A 14,739-nucleotide genomic window follows, 5' to 3' on the forward strand; every position below is an offset into this window, starting at 1 on the left:
GAGAGGTCCCAGCAGCTCGGGAGTCAGCTAGCCTGGCATATGCAACCACGAAATAACAAGAGACCGTGTCTCAAACAAGGCAGAAGACCAGGACTAACACTTGAGTTTGCCCTCTGACCTGCACCCACAAACACATCACACTCAGGAACATGCACAGACACCAACATACACATACACACACAAACATTTTTAAAAATTCTTGGAACTGCTTTCACATTGGAACATGCTATCTGGGGAATCTGGATGCATGTTCCCCATGATCACCCTTGTTAGCCCTCTTGTCCCTTTGGAAATGACAGATATATTTTGTATCAATAAGAGGGACCCTGAGTGCCCACACCATGGCCCATGGCTCTAGGGGCAAAGGGTCTCATCGAGGCTCCTTCAGGCTCCTTCATGCGTGCATCCTTTGCTCACAAGGTCAAACGACCAGCAAGACTAAGCTGGCACCACAGGGAGAGAGAGGCCCCTTCCTCTTATTAGAGAGATTTAAGAGGAAGATGTGGGCCTGCACGATGGCTGAGCATCTAAAAGCCTTTACTGAGCAAACCAGCAACCTGGGTTTGATCTCTGGGAGCCATGGTAGGAGAGAACTGACTCTGGAAAGCTGTCCTCTGACCTCCGTGTGCACACCGTGGCGTAAGTATGCACACACATACACACACATACAACCCAACAAACAAATATCATACACATCATACAACACCACACATCACATACATACATACACACCACACACACACACCACACACTCTACAATACCATATATATCATACAACACCACACACATCACATACATACATACACATCACGTACACACATAGCACACATACCATACACCCCATACACATCACACACACAGCACACATTCCATGCACACTATACACACTCACACCACACCAAATACACACTATATATATCATACAACACTACGCACATTGCATGCACAAACACCACACACTATAATAATAGCAACAATTTTTGCTATTTTGAAAGAGGAGCTGGCACCAGGCAGTCCCAGCTGTAGCAGCCAGGCTAAGCAGCGAGAGGCAGACAGGACTGGGCAATCTCCCCTTTGTTGCCCTCGGCTGGCAGGAGGCCCCAGTCCTTGCTGGTCCACATCTGAGCTATGCCTCTCAGGCACCCCAGCCTGTAGCTCCCCTGGAATGCAGCCTCCTACCCCAGCACCTTTCTTTTAAGGTCACAGCTAGCTGTGGACACCTCGCCTGCCTCTTCTACAAGGCATCTCCTAAGCCTTAGGCTGCAGTGCCCAGACTACTTCCCACTGGCAGGTCCCACCTGTACAGGAGCCGGCCCCGGTCACGTGCATTTATCTTCCCCCACAGTCCATTCTCAAAGGCCTCCTTCGCTGCCGCCACTGCCTTGTCAACATCACTCGCCTGGGCAAGGGACACCTGGCAGATGACCTGTGGACAGAACAGAGACATGACAGCCTCTTCTGGCTCCGACTCGTCCTAGGCAGGGAGGGTCCCCACCATGTAGGCTGGCACTGAGGGAAAGTGCTGCCCCTAGTGGCTAGGGAGGAATCAGCAAAGGAGGGTGGGGCCTTGAGGAGGCCCCTGTGCATCCTTCTCACATCTGCACGGAGCCCAGAGGGAATGACGGCCCAGCTGCATCTGAGGAGCCCTTGCAGTCTGGCGCTGCTCACACCGGAAGCCGAGATCCACTGGCGCAGTGAGCTGAGCCAGAGAGGCTTCTACACAGAGGGATTCTGGGTCCGTGTCCCAGTTCCATTCCTGATAGGTGCTGTGGGAAGTGGCAGTAGCCAAGGGGAGTCAGAAGGACGGGGCAGAGGATGAGGCGGCATCTCCTCATAGGTGCCCATGAACAGCTTTGCCATTCCCATCCAAGGCTCTGGAGCCTGGCAGAGGGCTGTCCACACCACACTTGCAAGGTTGGCATCCCGAGGGCATCATCCATCCTATCTGCCCCTTGGGATTCACTTTGCCAACTTCCCCCAAATGATCCCTATTTTCTGTGGGACTGAGTGGGCACCAGCAGATGGAAAGTCATCCCTGTGTCGGGTCTCATCAAGGAGAGCCTCAGGTATGTGGCCTTTTGTGTGGTGTAGCATACGCAGTGGGTCATGACATGAGATAGTCACGGTCAAGAATGTCTGGCAATCACAGTTATATTTCCTCCATTGCTGGTGGGAGTGCAAACTGATACAGCCCCTTTGGATGTCAGTGTGGCAATTTCTCAGAGAACTAGGAAACAACCTACATCAAGACCAAACAATACCACTTTTGGTATTGGTATATATACCCAAAGAATGCTCAGTCATACCACAAGGACATGTGCTCAGCTATGTTCATAGCAACATTGTTTGTCACAGCCAGAACCTGGAAACAACCTAAATGCCCTTGACCAAAGAATGGATAAGGAAAATGTGATACATTCACACTATGGAGTACTACACAGCAGAAAAAAATAACATCATGAAATTTGCAGGCAAATGGATGGATCTAGAAAACATCATAATGAGTGAGGTAACCCAGATTCAGAAAGACAAATATCATATGTACTCACTCATAGGTGGCTTTTAGACATAGACCAAAAAAAAAACAAAACAAATAAAAAACAAAAGCAGCCTACAATTCACAATCCCAGAGAACCTAGACAACAATGAGGACACTAAGAGAGACATACATGGATCTAATCTACACAAGAAGTAGAAAAAGACAAGATCTCCTGAGTAAATCGGGAGCATGGGGACCATGGAAGGGGGTAGAAAGGGAGGGGAGCAGAAAAAAACGTATAGTTCAATAAAAAAGAAAAAAACAGTGTTATATTTGAGGAAGACTTTGCTGATGGTGCCCTCCATGCAAGAGGGAAAGCTTCAGCATGGAGGGGAGCCATGGCTCTTAAACATCCTCAGTCTCCAAAGAATATTCTGGTTCTTCAGTGCTTTCCTGCCTCCTCTCACCCCTCCCCTCACTGCCCTGCTCTCCTCCATTCCTGTGGTCTAGGTTGGGACCTTTCATGTCCATAACAAAGACACACACATCCAAGCACAGACCCCTGGTCCGTGCCCTTGAAGACGGCTGGGCGGGGGAGGACGGACTGCGGCCTGCACTCACACTTCCGTCTGTCGGGTTGATGGTATCATAGGTCTTGGAGCCCTCGGCATCCACGAACTCGCCCCCGATGAAGAGTTGGTAGGGCATCTGGAGAGTCAGCTTCTTCACTGTCTTTTCCACCTGGGAAGGAAGCTTGGTTACGGCGGATCCCACACGTAGGCTTCTGTGACAGACACATGCCCAGGGACGTACAGAGGGATTCACAGAGGGATGCGCAGAGGGATGGACGCGCAGAGGGACGTGCAGAGGGATGCACAGAGGGATGCGCAGAGGGATGGACGCGCAGAGGGACGTGCAGAGGGATGCACAGAGGGATGCGCAGAGGGACACGCAGAGGAATGCACAGAGGGATGCGCAGAGGGACGTGCAGAGGGATGGACGCGCAGAGGGACGTGCAGAGGGATGCACAGAGGGATGCACAGAGGGATGCGCAGAGGGACGTGCAGAGGGATGCACAGAGGGACGTGCAGAGGGATGCACAGAGGGATGCACAGAGGGACGTGCAGAGAGATGCACAGAGGGATGCACAGAGGGATGCGCAGAGGGATGCACAGAGGGATGCACAGAGGAATGCACAGCCGACCACGCAATGGCTGAGGCTCCTAGACAGTGGGGCCACTGAGTGGTACTGACTTGGATGGTGTCAGGGCTGGAGGCCACCTCTGCCTGCTCCTTGTGTGTGACACCTGAAGAGGTGTGTGGGGTTCTGGGTAGTAGCCTGCTATGGGTGGCAAGGCTCTTTCACCCTCAGACATGTTGCCTTTCACTACCACATTGACTTCTCCACTCTGAACCCATTAATCCCTCAGACACCAGCCCCATCCTGAAATCTGTTCCCTGGCTGTTTGTCCACTGTCCTATGGGTGACCTGATATCCACCGTGGCCACCTGTACTTCCCCAGCTGTTGTTCCAAATCACCAGGTGAACAAAGCAACCAGAAGCCCACTCCTCTGGGGCTGCTAGACTGCCCAGCTACCCTAAGGGAGACTGTTAAAGATCTTTTTAATAAAGGGATTCACAGCCGCTGTGACTCATTTCCCTCTGCACAAGCTGCAGGCACAGGGTTGCCTGCCCTGCTCCTCTCCAGCCCCTCTAGGCTTTGAGATGTGGGATTTGCCTACACTGGACAGCAATAGTCTCTGCGGAAGATGTTCCCCAGGGCTGGTGCTGCAGGAGGGGGAGTGCCAGGCTCGGGGCAGCACTCACGTAGTTAACGACACACTGGTCCTCTTCATCCTCCCCTCTCAGCTTCCTCACGAGGAGCTGGACGAAGTCCTTAAAGGTGGTAGCCATGTAAACATCTTCATTCTCTAACTCCAGCCCATCACACAGCTCCTTCACCTCCTCCACCAGCCTGAGGGGAAGAGAAGAAGGATGGAGAGGGGGGCGGAGCTTCAGCAGACCCTTGTGGACCCCGTATAAGTGGACGTGGTCTGAAGAGTCACTTAGTAGGGCTCATGAGCCTGGAACTAGGGTGCAGGCCCAGGCGCTGGGTGCAGAGGCCTTGGTTTCAAACTCTCTCTCTCTCTCTCGTCGGGTACCAACCACTGATGTTGAACAAAGGGCTGACTCATCTGAGTCTTCGATTTTATCATCCACAAAGCAGAAACCATAACAGAACAGCCTCTCTCAAATTTTGTTGTGTCTCTATGAGACAACAAACACACTGAATGACAGTTGGCAACTAATAGATTATTAATGGCCATTGTTTGGGAGACAGTATGTCCAAATCAAGTATACAATAAAGGACTTGGGCTCCGAATATTTAGAGAACTTTTCACACCCAATCCTCGGAAAGCAGAAGGAGGCTGAAGCCCAGAGGGATTTTACCAGAGCAGCAGTGTAGGGCAGATACAAACCTGGTGAGGTGTTCAACACCATTAGGGAATGTGAGCAACAAGGAGTCAAAGTAGCTCAGAATGTTTCAAAAGAAAAGACGTGGCCAGGATGCAGCTGGGGTGGGCTGAGACTCGATCTACTTTAGGCCTTATAAACCTACCAACCGTACCCAGCATCACAGGTTGCTGGTTAGTTTCTGTTTGTTTTTTTGTCAATTTGACACAAACTACACTTGTGGTAGTTTCAATGAGATGTCCCCAATAGTCTCAGGCATCTGAATACTTGGTCCCCAGTTGGTGGAGCTATTTGGGAAGGCTAGGATGTGTGGTTTTGCTAAAGGGGATGTGTCACTGGATGTAAGCTTTTAGGTTTTAAAAGACTCTAGCCTTCTCTGCTTCCTGTTTGTGGTTTGAGATGTGAGACCTCCATTGTTACCGCCACCATACCTCTGTGCAAGCACCATGGACTATTATCCCTCTGGAACTGAGAGCCCAAAATAAGCCTTTCTTCTATAAGAACTTTTGACCCCAAAAACAGGAGGCAATAAGCGGTGTCAGTTTAAACCATGATTAGGGGGTGACCAGTTACCCAGAAAATGGATCTGACATGTGACCCACTTCTCATGACACATAGTCTTCTTCACCTCTCTGTTGTTGCAAGGAGAGTGGGCCCTTGTTCCGTCCCGGCCGCCCAGATAGCTTACACCCCAAATACCACCCAGAAGCTGTATTTATTAAATCACTGCTTGGGCCATTAGCTCTAGTTTCTTATTGGCTAATTATTACATCTTAATTTAACCCATGTCTATTAATCTATGTATCGCCACGTGACTGTGGCTTATCGGTAAGATTCTAACCAGCGTCCATCTCAGGCAGGAGATTCATGGCATCTGCCACTCTGCCCTTCTTCCCAGCATTCAGTTCTGTCTTCTCCGCCTACCTAAGTTCTGTCCTATCAGGCCCAAAGCAGTTTCTTTATTCATTAGCCAATGAAAGCAACACATAAACAGAAGGAACTCCTACACTGCATGTGAGCCCAAGTCTCCAATCTGCCATAGCCAGCATCAGCCAAGGGACAGCAGTGACAGCTGGGCATCAGCAGCTCTTCTGGGATAAGAGGCCAGCTTGAAGACAGACATTTGGGCGCAGCTTCCACAGCGGTTCAGGTGTGCCCATAGGGCCCTTTCTGATCAACTCATGCATGATAAAGGAGTACAACCAACAGTGGCCTCAGTGGGCCCACAATGGATACTTGGGAGGGACCCCGGTGCCCCTGGCCTCACCTCACAACATCTACTGATGCAGCCCCCGACTTGAAGAAGTCTGTGGAGTCTTCTACTTGTGGGATGTTGGGTAGGATTCGCATCCAAATGCTCTGAAAGACAAAGACCATGACAGTCATAGGTGCTTGGTGAGGTAGGGTGCCTTTACATCCTCCCAGCTGGCCAAGGGTTCTGCCTTTACAGTCTTCGAGGCGCTGTTGCTACCCAAGGGCTCAGAGTGGGCCACAGCTCTGGCCACCATGGCATTAGGCTGCTGACTCCTGCCCTGGGTGGTCTCCCAGTGCGGCGCAGGCAGTGGAAGACGGCACGCTGTCAGAAAGCTGCATGCCTGGTCTTGGTGCGGCTGTCAGAGTCCCGGGAACCCCAGCACAGCACTGATATGGTGGCATGGGATGCTTATGACAGGAAGGGTGTTATGACCCGAATCTTGTCTGCTCTGAGACACTGGCTGGCTAGTGCTCCTCTGACCTGGAACCTCTGAAACGTCACAGAACCAGCTACTGGCCTACTGGGCAAGTGAGGAGGGGTCAGGGCCACCAGGCCAGTGGCCATCATGCCTACTTATAGAAGGCCGACCAGTGGTCATGGTAAGATGGCTGTTCCTAACAGATGCCAGACTGAACTACCCAATTCCAACATCCTCCAGGAGAGCTTCCACCCCATGCCACAGGCCTCCATGGTAGCCATCGTAGGCAAGCATCTTAAGACCGGAGTCTGTTGGTCCAGCTGGCTCAGTAACCCCAGGAGGGCTCAAAGGCAGGGCCAGAGCCACAGCAGCCCCAGGAATATTCTGGAAATGTCTTTGCTTGCTCTGTTTTGTGCTTTGGAGGGAGAGGTTAAAGCTAGCAATATGGAACTCCTCCTTTCCTACTCCCTTCCCTTCCCGGACTTTTACAGTGCCCAGAATTCCTAGGGAAGACGCTGGCTCTCTGCTGCTATGGACCACATGGCACTTCATGTCTGTCTCTTGTAGAGCCTTACTCTGCAGTGTTATAACACCAAGGGTCTCACTGTGACCTGACCCTGCCTGCCTCCATTCAGCTCCCTCTCTTATTCCTGGGTCATGGCAATGATGACCTCCTCAAACAGAGCTGTCCCTGCACCTGTGGTGTCCCTGCACCTGTGGCGTCCTCTGCACCTGTGGTATCTCCTGCAGCTGTGGTGTCCCTGCACCTGTGGCGTCCTCTGCACCTGTGGTGTCCCTACACCTGTGGTATCTCCTGCATCTGTGGTGTCCCTACACCTGTGGTATCTCCTGCATCTGTGGTGTCCCTGCACCTGTGGTGTCCTCTGCACCTGTGGTGTTCTCTGTACCTGGGGTGTCCTCTGCACCTGTGGTGTCCCTACACCTGTGGTATCTCCTGCATCTGTGGTGTCCCTGCACCTGTGGTGTTCTCTGCACCTGTGGTGTTCCTGCACTTATTTTCCTCTGCACCTATGGTGTCCCTGCACTTGTGATGTCCTCTGCACCTGTGGTGTCCCTGCACCTGTGGTGTCCTCTGCACATGTGGTGTCCCTGCACCTGTGGTGTCCCTGCACCTGTGGTGTCCCTGTACTTATGATCCTTTGCCCAAAGGTTTTTCCAGATCTTTTCTCTGTATCCAGATCTCAGCGTCCCTCCATCTAAGGCTGACCCCAGCTCTAAGGCCTTGTCTCACTGTCCCCGTTAGTGCAGAGTGTCTCCCGAAGCTGTCTCACCATCTGCTCTACTGGAAGTTCTACATGGACAGTAGCTTCACCTGCCCCTTCCAACCACTGCCTGTAAATCAGGAGGAGCTCAGTGAGTTTCCCAAGTCCCCTAGCCTATGAGGACTCTCCACTCCCTTCTTCACGCGGTGTGTGGGCAGTCCTTGTTAGGTAAGGGACACTCATGGATTCTTCATGTGCTGTAAAGTTCATGTGGAGTTCAGAATCCAGGGCTTTTTTCCCCTAGGCTACCCATACGGTAGGATCCTCTCCCTATGCCTGGAGTGGGGCAGTCTGTAGCTCCCAGCCAGCCTCATGGTCACACACGCTGCTGAACTTAGCACAGATTCACCTTCCAAGGCTTGGCTCCCAGATGGATTTATCTGGCAAGAGCCATCCCAGGCAGAGGAGCTGCTGTCCTTGAACCCCTGACTAGAAGAAGGAGTAAACCGAAACCCTTCAGTGTCATGTGCTCAACAAGGCTCAGTACCAGGGAGACAGAGTGTGAAGGGCCAGGAACAGTACCTGGAAAGTGGTCACTGACCCAGCTTCAGGCTAGGCAACCAAGCTCAGAGAAGGAAGTGATCTCTAGAACGTGTGGGGACTGAGCTGGAGGAGAACCTGACTATGAAGCTGGTGCTGGTCACAGCTTGGGTGTTACTGTGTTAGTGCCCCCTCTAGACCAGTTCCAGAGCACACACTCATCACTGGTGATTGGGTTAGACCCCCACCTCCCTTAACTATTACAAAGCTGACAGTTTCATTTGTTAACTGTTGGGAGTGAGTCCCTAGAAAAGCCTGATTCAGCAGACCCAAATCCAGGGCCCCAGGTACTAAGGAAGAAGGGTCTTGGGACATCAGAAAATACCAAAAGAGGACAGCCAATGTTATCTCCCAGGCCAGAACATATCCCCAGCTCCAGGGAATGTGAATACCCAAATCGCATGTGCACTGTTAAATCTGTCCGACAGGATGATACCACTGAAGGTGTCTCTTACCCGCACAGCCTCGGCGGTGGCTAGCTCTTCCTCTGTCAGCTCCAGGTCACTGCTAGCAGACCCTTTGAAGAACTGGGAGGCTGGCATCATCTTGCCATCCTCCAGCTGGATGTTCTTCACCAGCAGCTGCAAAAGGGAGAACTTCAATAGGACCAAGGCAGGATGGGGAGCTGAGTACAGCGCTCACATCCTTCCTCCAGCCCTCACAGCCAAGAGGAAGCAGGGAGCCCAGGTAAACGACAGGGATGTTCGGAGCTGAGACACTGTCCTAGGGACGTGGAAGAGACCACACGGCCTGTGCCTGTCCTTTATCCTAACTGTCAATCACCTACCACACTGTGCTTGCTGCTTGTTTTCTAGATTCTGTGTGTGTAATGCATGTGTGCAAGTGTGTGTGTGTGTGCGTGCATGTGTGTGTGTGTGTGTGTGTGACCCAGGGCCTCCCTCACGTCAGGCAGGCCCTCATCACTGCGTGCCACAGACCATGTGCTTTCTTTTGTTGAACGATGTTATTTCTATTAAAAGGACAGCTTCTCATCAGAAAAACAAAACAAAATGCTTACAAAGCTTCTGTGAAAGTCAACCGAGTAAAAGATAAATCATTAATCATGCGATCACTCCCAGAAGCCCACAGAAACATCTAGATGACTGATGCATGTCTGAGATGCAGGTGGAGAGAGGAAGGGATACAAGGGAAGTCCTGAAAGCTTATAGTCTGCACTCCTGGGACAGCACTCCAGGCAGAGCCCGGCTCCGGCTCTGCGGAGCTTGTGGAGAGTGTGCAATGCCTAGACTCACCCTTAACAAGGGAAACATGCCAGCCTGCTGCCAGCTCATCCAAAATTATTTACCTTGTTTTCCCCCTTCTAATTTATTAAACAATTATTTATGAGCTGACACGGTTCACATAACTCATATTATACATTATAAAACCTGACAAATCTGAGGTAGTTATAAGAATATTCTAGGGCCACATTCTGTGCCTACCATAATCCGGGCAACCAGAGCTGGATGAAGGATTGATAGAGTCAATCCAATTGCTTTAGGAGATGTTCTAGAACTTTCAGCAAGCATAAGGCTAGCTGGACCCAGCAAGCAAGCCTGAGACATGCTTCCTGAAGGCTCTGTGCTCTGCTGTTTGTATGGCTACAGTGGCAGAAGCAGCCAGGGCCCTTGGGAACCCGCCCCTCCTGAATGCTAACCCCGGTCTCCAGATGCTGCAAGCAACTGGCCACCGGAAGCCTCCTGCATATTCCCCTTAGCCGCCCTTGATGGGAAAGCACCTGTGACAGAGAGGCCACTACCCCGAGGTCAAGAACAACAGATGTCTGCTGACATGAACGTGTGCGGGGCAGAGGCAACGCCAGCGTATCCTCAGAGACACCTGGGTCAGACGAGCCCACCCTGACCTCATGACTTTGCTGAGCCTGTCCCTCACAGTATCATGGGGTTGTCCCATAATGTTCCTGAATAATCATTTGTGGGGGAATGTCACTCTTAGATGTTATTTCTAGGGACCACAACATGACATATAGTACCAGTCTGCAGACATCCACTGTGTACATCTGAATGTCCATCTACTATAAATGGCGGCTTTCACACAGCCTATGAAGTGTGTGTGTGTGTGTGTGACCCAGGGCCTCCCTCACGACAGGCACGTGAACGATGAGAGAGAGCCATGGCAGTCAGCACAATTCTCCACACTCCACCCTTACACACTCACACGGTCAAGGTTGCTAAGTGCGGAGACTCTTTCTCTCTTCAACCCAGTATCTCGTGTGAGTCTCAGGGCCACCTTGGAGCCAGAATTTAGGATCTGAAGCCCAGCTTTGCTCCTAGCTCGGGTAACCTTGGACAAACTTTTCTAGTCTTGCATTGTAGTTATAATCATCTCACAGGGCTCTGGAAGATGAGATGTAAGGCCTATTTGTTGCTTTGGAATAGTGGTTGATGCCTAAGAACACTTCATTCAATTCAGCTACTATTCTGATGGGCAAAGTCCAGTAATATCTACCAGAGCCCAGCAGCCGTTTGCACCAGCCACTATCCCATCCCCACTCCGTGAGAGGGAAACTGAGGCCTAGGGGTTTAAAGACCTGGTCTTGATAACATATGCGAAGCCCAAGACCAGGGCTACTGGAGAGGATTTCTGTCACACAGGGTGTCCAGCCTGTCACAGAAAGCACAGCCCCACCCCACACAGGGTATGGATGCAGGCAAGTGACTCATAGCAGTTTGCGGTCACCTTACCATTTTGTCATCATTCCCGAAGAGGATGAGCCCTGCTTTGGTGACCAGGCCTGGACGATGGGCTCCTGGGATGGGCAAAGCTTCTCCCTCGGCTACCAGGCCTGAAGTGTTGAGCGTTGAGTTGAAAAATGTCAGCTTCTATGGAGTCAGAAAAGTCAAGAAACAGCAGGTTAGATGAGGCCCAAGTGCCTGCAGCCCAGCTGTAGCTCCACAGGGCTAAGAAGCTAAGAGGTACAGGAGGGTAGGGTGGAGCTGGGGGGCGTGGTATGACCCTAGAGTGTGCAATGCCAGCCTCCAGGGGGAGCAGGAGAGACCTGGAGGAACTGCAATCTACATAGAAGGCTGAGTAGGTCCTAGACCCAGTCTTTGGGGTCATAGACAAGACCCAGAAAATCTGAGGACCTGGATACCTCAAATCTCAGGCATCCTTGAGACCTTTGCACTAACTCAGAGCCTCAGACCTCACGGGCACAGACCCCCAGGAAAATCTTCTCAAGGTACGCCATGAGGCCACTGACCCTTGGCAGCTGCTGGCCGCTGCTGCAGATGAACCAGCAAAGCAATGGGCCATGCATCAGCGCAGGAAGAGAAGAGACCTAGGCATGGTTTTACAGTGAGCTGGGGGGTCAGGGAACTAGAGAGAAGATCATATGAGCATCTGGTTGACTTTGAGGGGTGCACAAGACAAGCATCTCCCTATCATAAGTCTGGCTGCTGCCCAGTCCCAGCTCAAAGTAAGTTGTCTCTTCCCTGGGGCAAAGTCAGAGCTGGGCCAGTGGCATCTGAGAGCACAGGGGTGAGGCTCAAGCCATACAACAGCCAATTCAGCAGGGCCCAGGGTGGCAGCAGGTGCCGGGGGCCACCAATGGCAGCAGACATCTTACTTTAGCTCTGAACGGTACAGGATCTCCTAGTCCTGGATTTGGGGCATCTGGGAGGAGGCAGAGTTAGGGCTATAAAATGTATCGAGCATTTCAAACCTAGAGGGCAGTTTTCCAGCTGGCAGGGTGGAGGCATACAGCATCTCCCACTGAACACCCACTTCATGAAAACATACCTGCCCACAGGCCTCTGTCCAGGCACCTGGCACCTTGTCATTCCCACGGATCCAGTTGTGAATGGCCTCTGCTGGCTGGTCCCAATTGATCTATGGGGACCAAGACGTTGTATCATCAGCTAGCCTCTCCTAGTCCCCTGCTGCACAATGGGTCTAGCCTTGCAGAGAGGGTCTGGGCTTCCTCCTGGACATGGGCATGAGTATAGAGTGGGTGCCCTGGTTTGGGGCTCTGACCCCAGGCCTCTCCCAGGCTGCATAGCCTGTAGAATGGCTTTGAGAAGAGGCTATCTACTGTTGTCAAGGAGGCCCCATAGAGTCCCCAGGTCTTTATGTATACAGGGCCCATGCAGAGTTAACCAGTCCCAAGCAGAAGCAGCCATGGGACTGCTACCCACCAAGGCTTCTAGAAACCTTTCAGACAACGTCATGGAGTCTCTGACACTAAGGCTGAGATATTCCCATAGCCCTAGTTCTCCTCCCTCCCTGGAGTGATGCTTTCTCCTTCTACTTAAAGAGAAGCAGGACCTTGCTCCCTCCGTGCCCTGATACTGTGCGGTAACCCCACCCTCCACTGCTGCTTCTGTCAGCTGTACCTTGCTTCGCTGAGCCACTTATGCCCTCCAGCTACTCACAGGCACATCGGGTAGCTGGGACTGCTACTCACCCTGGCCGTCTCCTTCTTCTGAATGCCCTCATAGGTGGCTCCCTCCTCAGGCTGGCGGAGGCGGGGGGCTCTGCCCTCTGAGATCAGTCGCACAGCCTGCACCTGCAAGGGGACTCTACAGTCAGCTTCCCCAGCATCAGGGTCCCGCCCACGCCCAGCCCTGGTCCTCACTGTGCAGGCACCTGAGAAACCCTACACATGCACACGGTGTGGGTGACAGGGTTTGGGAGGTGCAATGACACACAGACCCTCAGCAACACCTCATGGTCTTAGATTCTGTGGACTTTTTGATCTCTAGGTGAGGAAACCGCCGAGCCCCACCAGGGATAATGGACGCACAGCCTGTGTGCTGCTGTCCAGAACTGTCCTGAAGGAGAACAGATCCCGAGCCCTGATGTGGACTTGGCATCTGCAGTGAAGTAGCTTCTCTGGGATCCAAACTGAGGAGAGGTGAGGAGCCTGCAACCCATCCTGAGGAAGGACGTGGGAGCTGTTGTAGGCAATGGGGCTTGAGAGGTGGCTCAGCAGCTGAGACTCTGGCTGCTGTTGAGGAATATTTGTTTACACTGTGTGAAGATGTCTCACTGTGATTGGTTCAATAAAGAGCTGAATGGCCAATAGGTAGGCAGGAAAGATAAGCGGGATTTCCAGGGAGAGAGAGAACTCTGGAAGAAGAGAGGCGGAGAGATGCCAGCAAGACTCAGAGCAAGTCAGACACAGCGTACAGAGGAGAGGACACCAAGCCATGTGGCAGAACGTAGATTAATAGAAGCAGGTTAACTTGAGTTAAAAGACCTAGTTGGGAAAAGCCTAAGCTATGGGCCAAGATTTCGTAATTAATAAGAAGTTTCCGTGCCATTATCTGCGGGCTGGTGGTTCCGGTGAGAGAATGCTACTTCAGGCTGCTCTTGTAGAATGGCCTGGGCTGGATTCCCAGTACTCATGCGGCAGCTCATAACCTCCAGTAACTCCCCAGCCAGGGGATCTGATGCCCTCTTTTGATGTCCAGTATATAGAACACATCTTTATGAACGGTAGCACATGTACTTACAAAGAGTTTCAATGGAGTCATGGCTTAACTGTCACTGGACACTCTGCTGGCTGTGGTGTTGGCAGAGATCTCCACAAATCAGAGTTTTATCACCCTGGGTAATGACTGAGTTGGGGTAACCCAATGACACAGAGGTGGCTTTGGGGCTCAACCACACCCGGTCCATGCTGCCCTCTTGAGTGGGGCTCTGCCCACTCTGACCACATTTCCCTCATGCTCATTGTCCCAACTCTTTGGGACCCCGAAGAGTGAGTCACTTCTTTCACAAGTCCTGAGATTGGGGGTGGGGTGCCTGGCCAGCAGGGATCATTACCTACATCTAGGGAAGGCCAGTGGAGCCAAGAACACAGAGCCTGTGTCAGGGTAGGCGCGTGGTGGGAGGGCAGGTGTGACCAGCCTTCAGCCTTACCATCCCTTTGATGCCCTCCGGGAAGAGGAAGCGGTTGTACAGGGTGCTCACGGTGTCATCTGGAAGCACCTCGCACTCCTTCTGGAGCAGAAGGTCCCCAGTGTCCAGGCCATCGTCAGCCCAGAAGATGCTGAAGCCCCCTTTCTTATCTCCGTGAATGAGGGTCCTGGAGGACAGGAGGGAGACATCAGTCTGACAGAAAGTGTCATAGGGGACACCCCAGGAGCTGCCCCTTGCCCCCTGCCTCCCTCCAGGAAGCCACCTCCCTCCCAAGAGGGACTGCCACCTGTTCCTACAGGAAAGGGAAGAAAGGGAAGTGTTTATGACTGCCAACCATGCCTGCTACAAGCCAAAAGCTATGCTGCCTTAGGGAACAGCCCCATGGCAGGTGGGGTGAGCAT

General features: G+C 52.2%; 1 protein-coding gene across 1 annotated transcript in view; it reads right to left on the reverse strand.

Moving 5' to 3' along the window:
• Positions 1 to 14,739, reverse strand: part of Aldh1l1 (aldehyde dehydrogenase 1 family member L1) — a 47,759-nt gene that overhangs the window by 24,978 nt on the left and 8,042 nt on the right. Inside the window, exons 4-12 of the mRNA XM_057767896.1 lie at positions 14,339 to 14,504; positions 12,879 to 12,980; positions 12,215 to 12,304; positions 11,158 to 11,295; positions 8,908 to 9,033; positions 6,224 to 6,315; positions 4,309 to 4,456; positions 3,102 to 3,221; positions 1,300 to 1,427 (exon numbers count right to left, since the gene is read on the reverse strand). Of these exons, the coding sequence (XP_057623879.1) occupies positions 1,300 to 1,427; positions 3,102 to 3,221; positions 4,309 to 4,456; positions 6,224 to 6,315; positions 8,908 to 9,033; positions 11,158 to 11,295; positions 12,215 to 12,304; positions 12,879 to 12,980; positions 14,339 to 14,504 (1,110 nt within the window). The remainder of the gene's footprint in view (positions 1 to 1,299; positions 1,428 to 3,101; positions 3,222 to 4,308; positions 4,457 to 6,223; positions 6,316 to 8,907; positions 9,034 to 11,157; positions 11,296 to 12,214; positions 12,305 to 12,878; positions 12,981 to 14,338; positions 14,505 to 14,739) is intronic.

This window comes from Chionomys nivalis, chromosome 1 (genome assembly GCF_950005125.1).
Source record: "Chionomys nivalis chromosome 1, mChiNiv1.1, whole genome shotgun sequence".
In the NCBI taxonomy this organism is placed as follows: Eukaryota; Metazoa; Chordata; class Mammalia; order Rodentia; family Cricetidae; genus Chionomys; species Chionomys nivalis.